This window comes from Pyxicephalus adspersus, chromosome 9 (genome assembly GCF_032062135.1).
Source record: "Pyxicephalus adspersus chromosome 9, UCB_Pads_2.0, whole genome shotgun sequence".
NCBI classification, from domain to species: domain Eukaryota; kingdom Metazoa; phylum Chordata; class Amphibia; order Anura; family Pyxicephalidae; genus Pyxicephalus; species Pyxicephalus adspersus.
This window is the reverse complement of record NC_092866.1, coordinates 34,443,770-34,449,769: the sequence shown is the minus strand read 5'-3', so window position 1 is coordinate 34,449,769 and position 6,000 is coordinate 34,443,770. Positions and strand designations below refer to the sequence as shown.

The following is a 6,000-nucleotide window of genomic DNA, read 5'->3' as shown; positions in this document are numbered from 1 at the left end:
TCAAGGGACAGACCAGAGTGGAAGTCTGTAATATAGTTGAAACTGTTTTAGGCACCATTTGAAAAAAGGGCCATTAACTTGCAGCTAACAATATTGAGAGATCCATTATACCTGGGAAATTTAGTGGATACTGGTATTAAGAGAAATGCTAATCATATTGGTTCTTGATCAATGAAAAACATGTTAACATGTTCCCTTTAAATATGACCATTGCATATTAATTTACGACACATAGGAATGTTTTATTATTCATACAATAACCTAATGTAGACATTTTAAAACATTTTAGTATATATTACTAGGTGCATCAAGTAAACACAATTTACATTATGTATCAATCAGCATGTGCTTATATATTTTAACATTGCAATAACTATACAACTGATCACTCAAGCTAGAGCTGTTTGTGTTCTCTATCACATACCAGTCTTATGTATCCAGAAGGAAGGGGTGGGTCAAATTATCTCAAAACGTGTTACCAACGGCTGACATGCTTTGGGCAATAATATTCAGTATTCAAGACCATTGCCCACAAATCTGGGGAAAACACATACAAGGTCCCCAACACTCATGTAATTTTAAACAAAATTAATTCATCCAGTTTTTGTTTTTATTCAGACTTCATTTGCATAGATGTCCACTTCACATTCTCGATCAATGGAATAAATAATTTTTAAATATTAGGTTTTTGTTGTATATAGAAGCACAGAAGTCAATTTGTCAAAAAGTGTACATGCAGCTGTGGTATAACTGGAAAAGCAAACTTAGGGATGATTGATCTAGCAGAAATAAAATAGTGATGAATATTTATATGGTACTAACACACAATGTGAACCATTCAGCATTTGTTTATATCACCAACCATGTGAACATCTGTTCAATGACAGTCTGTTTAAAGTAAGGTTGAATCCATTGAAGTAGAGCCTTCTTGCCCTTGATCCGCAATCTTGTTGGGCATGAATTTTGACCTTGCTGTTAATAGACTTTGCTTTGACTGACCATCATTGTTCATTGTGCTGAAAGTCACTGTTCTTTCTTTTCTAGGCTTCCTTTCCCTCTGCCCTTCTTGCTGATGACTCTGCTCTTCCCAGTTCCTCATAACAAATTCACTTCCCAATGGACTTTTAAGCACAAATTGATCAGGATGTTGATTAGCAGAATCTGTAAACTGCATGGGTGAGGACACATAGGATGTTGGTATAAGACAGTATGATTTATGATGACTCAAACCCTCACTTTTACCCACTGGATGAAAATCAAGTTCTCCTACAGGGCTGAGACCTGGACACACATTGACAAAACTTCCTGGAATTAAAGTTCTTTTGGCTGGTAGTGGAGGTAAATTGCGGTTGTCAGGGTACAGTCTATAGGCTGAATCACTAGCAGGGCTTGGCAAAGGACTATGGGTTGGGCACAGTATGTTATCATGTTGAGAATGTTGACCACATGAAGTGTGTAGACTATCTTTGTTTACTACTAAATAAGACATATTTTTTGGATTATCTGAGTAATTATACTCACTTCTTAAAGGATGCCCATCAATCCTTGAAGCATCCACAGAGGAAAATCCACCGGCAGTTTCATGTTTAGAAATTTTTGTTTCAGGCGTTTTTAACCCCAAAAGGGTATCAAATATTTTTTGGGCAGAGTGGTAATCCAGTGGTGGTTCATATGATGGTGGATCTGTCCAGCTCATGATGAGTGGATCATCTCCAGAGCTTTCAGTACTGCTTGCCCTGGATTGATGGTTATGTTGAGGGGTTTGATGTGCAGGTAGAAGACTAGGTAAGGGTAATGAAGACTTTGAAGCTCCTAAATGCTTTTGTTCTGATCTGGAATCACAGTCCTGTTAGGATAAATAATCAATAAATAGGTAAGAAATACAAATTTATAATTTCTTTGTATTTTAGGTTATATTAAAAGTACCTTTATCCCTTTGTTTCATGTAATGATTTTCATGCTCCTCTTGTGAATTATTGTTATTTACTACAGCTTTAATAAGTGGTAACCATTTTATTGTACCATGATGCTGTTCTAAAGGTGGAGCAGTTTTGATTGGCTTATTACCAAGTTTTGAACTACCTATAATACTTATATTTCAAAGAAATGTGCACAAACCAACCAGTTCCCTGGTGGAAGTTAAAAGAATATCCAGTTATTCTTGCCAATGCTGTACTTATTGTAATGGAAATATATATAATACAAGGAGAGCCCCAACATTATTACAGTGTGTGATTAATACAAATCGGGGAGCCCCTAAATTGGTATTTGCAGCAAAATTGATTTTATTTACAGCCTCTGCAATCCTGGACAGCCAACTTTGATGCTTTTATAAAGATATCCAATAGATTTACTATTCCAAATTTTTCACTTCAAAACCTCTGCTTACACAAGTGCTGGAGTCCTATATTTTTTTTAAAATATACTTTTGAGAGGCAGAAGGATAAATTATTGCATGAATCTATGATTCTATATTAAACCTATTTTATAGGTAGTCTTAGCACTCCTGTTTTGATCTTTCTCTCTGTGGGACAGAATTGATATATTACTCCCACAGAATTTGTAATCCGAGGGCCCTTGTCTAGCTTCCTACTTAACTGGTTTATCAGCTGGACATTATATTACCAAAAGTTTGTGGACAAATGATTGGGACAACTATTTGAGCTTGTTGTACATGACATTCCAAACCCCTGAGCATTAATATAGGTTACTATTACCAGACCATAACCATTGTGGCTATAACAGCCTCCAGGGGTGCGGAGGCACATACTTTTTGTCAGATAGCTAGGTGTGATGATCAGATGTCCAAAATAATTCTTGCAATGTGGTGTAATTGTGATTTACTGCAGATGTTAGTCAAATTGTACAGGCCTGACCTAAGGTATAAATAGGCATTTGCCTAAAATGATTGTGCCTTTACAACCTAAATAAATAAATGGATATTCTTACATCAATGATATGAACATCTTTCGGATCCTCAGAAAAGCTCTCCCCAAGGTTAGGAAAGCGAGGAGATAGAAGTTTGCAGGTAGGAGGTGTGTCTTCCAAGTTGCACCCACTCTCAGTGGAGGTGTACAGTGTATGAAGAGCAGAAAATGACTTTTGCCTTCTAGGACTCCAAAGGGAAAAAGCCGTAACTCTTGGTGCAGATTGAGACTCCACTTTCTCTTCCTTAGTATATTTCAGATTGCCAGTACTAATCGCTAAATTACTCAACTGTGAAGTGACGGCACATGATGATGGTGAGCAGGCAATGCCTTCTTTTTGTATGCTGCCATCAGAACCTTGGTCAGGAACCTTTACTGAATCCAACACATCAACATGTAAATTATGAAGATTGGAGGACACCTGTTAGTGATGAAAAAAATTGAAAAAAAAAAAAAAACACAGATGAGGTTTATATGTAAATATGGAAAAATGATAGTTGGACATGTGGCCCATTGAAATCATTGGATTTTTTTTTTTAACCCCAGGAACTAAAATGTAAAATATAATTGGGAACAAACATCGCTTTACCTCTCATGCAGTTTTAAAGACTGGCTGTCACACTTACCTTTTCCTCACTAAAGCGCAGGCATCCCCCTCCTGCGCATGTTTGCAGTTCTGAAGCTGGGCGTGCCTCTGTTTCAAAGCTTTATCAATTCCATCCAATCTGCTGGCCAATCAGAAGATAGCCTCTTGATCAGCCCTGGCTACTTAGCTGACTCACAGACTGGACTTTGTGCTCGTGCAACAAGTCTTACTACTGCCGAGCTTCCTAGTTCTGTGAACTAGTTCCTGTACACCTACTGCTTAATCCAGTGTTTCCTGTGTCCAGCTCCTGTGTTAACCCTTCGTTGTCCAGTTTATTGGTTCCCAGCCAACTTCCCTGTGCTGTTCCAGTGTTCCTGTCTGCCTGTGGATATCCCTGCATCACCTGTACCTCCTGCTGTTTCTGGTGTCTCCTGTGTTCCCTGTGCCCGCAGTGGCCTCTGTGTCATTGCCCTCTGTCTCCTGGATTCCTGGCTATTGATCCCTGGTGTGTGACCTGACTTCTCTTGCTTGCTGCCTGTCTTGACCCTGACTTTTTTTGACTATCCTTCTGCTTAGTGATTTGGTACAGTCCTTTGCCCACCTTGGTGTGCCCAAGGACTGCAACCTGGCAGTAACCAGCGGCGCAACATCCTCACCATCAGAGGCTCAGGAGAAAACCTGGTTACTGCTTAGACTAAGGGGTTAACAACACCTCTGTGAAAGCCATAGCACCCCTAGTGGTCCTGTCTCTCCGAGCATGACAGTTTGCATGAACCATGACTACACCCTCCCAAACCTCAGCACGCCCCAACTATTTACTCTCCCAGAGGCTTGATGCCGAGGAAGCTACTCAAACCATATGCTTCGCCAGGTTCATGCATAGACTGGTCCTCTGGATCAACTACTTCTTTCTCCCAGTGCACTGGCTGTACTACCAGTCTAGCCCCAGCCTCCCGCCATCACAGTGGCCTCTGCAATAAACTTGCCACTTCCACAGCGTTTCTCTGGGGACCCTAAGACCTGTCGTGGCTTCATCAATCAGAGCAGCATCCATTTTGAGCTTCAGCCACATAACTTCTCTACTGACCAGGCCAAGGTGGCATATTTAATCTCCTTGCTGTCTGGAGAAGCTCTGGCATGGGCATCCCCACTCTGGGAGAGGAAGGATCCAGTTACCTGCAATATTGAAGCCTTCCTGAGCCCCCTCAGAAAGGTGTTTGATAAACCCGCGCGCGCCTCCTCTGCAGCCAGCGCACTCCTTTGTCTCTGCCAAGCGCCTCTTACTGTTAGTCAATATGCAGTACAATTTCGGACCTTGCCAGCTGGACTCGCTTGGCTCCAAGCCACCTTCTGGCAAGGCCTTTCTGACCATGTGAAGGACAAATTGGCTGGTCGGGAGATTCCCTCGTCTCTGGATGATCTGATTTCCTTAGTCATCCAGATAGACATTCGCTTCCAAGAGCGTTTCCAGGAGAGATCTCGCCCACGCAAAGCCTTTGTCTGGCACCCTCCTTTCAGCAGGCTCTGCAAACTCCGGCCTCCCCTCTTCGCCCTATCTTGGAAGAACCAATGCAGCTACTCCGATCAAGACTATCCCTACAGGAGCCGACCCGGCGCCTCTCTTCAGGTCTCTGCCTTTACTGCGGACAGAAGGGACATGTTGTCAAATCTTGCCCACAGAGGCCGGGAAACTTCAGCACCTAGCATGCTCTGAGGAGGGCATGCTAGGGTACTCTTCTCTCCCCTCCAGTCAGCAACCCTCCATAGCCATCCAGCTTCACCACAACAACTCCGCAATGGCCCTTGAGGGGAAGAAATGTGGTTGGCCTATGGAGCCATTATCTCAGCTGCTGTGAATCTCTGCAGTGGATGGTATCCCTTCGTCATGTGGACCATTCCAGACCAGACCTATACAAATGTCTGTTGATGTGCTTCACCACGAGCCCATAAATTTTCTTGTTCCTCCTCAAGCAAGCTCTGCAGTTATCCTGGGACTCCCATGGCTTCAACAGCATTCTCCTGTGCTTAATTGGACTCGTGTCACTCCAAATGCCTGGCCAAGCTCATGCCTACCAGGTCTTCTGCTTTCTCCACTCCTGAAGTTGCTCCGTTTATTTCAACTCAGTATATAGATTTCCAGGATGTGTTCTCTAAGCGAAATTCTGAGCAGCTACCACCCCACAGGCCCAACGACTGTGCAATAGACCTCATTCCGAATTCCACACTTCCGAGAGATTGAGTGTACCCCCTTAGTCTCCCAGAAACCTAATCTATGACTGATTACATCAAAGAGAATTTGCAGAGGGTGTTTAAACGCAAGTCCTCTTCCCCTGCAAGCGCAGGGTTTTTCTTTGTCCAGAAAAAAGATAAGACTCTCCAGCCATGTTTTGACTACCGCGGTCTAAACGCCATCACCATAAAGAACCGCTACCCTCTGCCACACATTCCTGAGCTCTTTGACCGTCTCCGCAGTGCACAGATCTTCAC

General features: G+C 42.5%; 1 protein-coding gene across 6 annotated transcripts in view; it reads right to left on the bottom strand.

Moving 5' to 3' along the window:
• Positions 1-221: 221 nt before the first annotated feature.
• The window catches only part of LOC140337613 (uncharacterized), a 52,101-nt gene continuing 46,322 nt past the window's right edge, over positions 222-6,000 (bottom strand). For 5 of the 6 annotated variants that reach the window (XM_072421354.1, XM_072421356.1, XM_072421355.1 and 2 more), the window contains 2 exons: positions 2,950-3,348; positions 222-1,846 (listed from right to left, as the gene is read on the bottom strand). In XM_072421354.1, coding sequence (XP_072277455.1) covers positions 893-1,846; positions 2,950-3,348 — 1,353 coding nt within the window. In that variant the 3' untranslated portion in view covers positions 222-892. The remainder of the gene's footprint in view (positions 1,847-2,949; positions 3,349-6,000) is intronic. The other variant, XM_072421359.1, reaches the window with a different exon arrangement.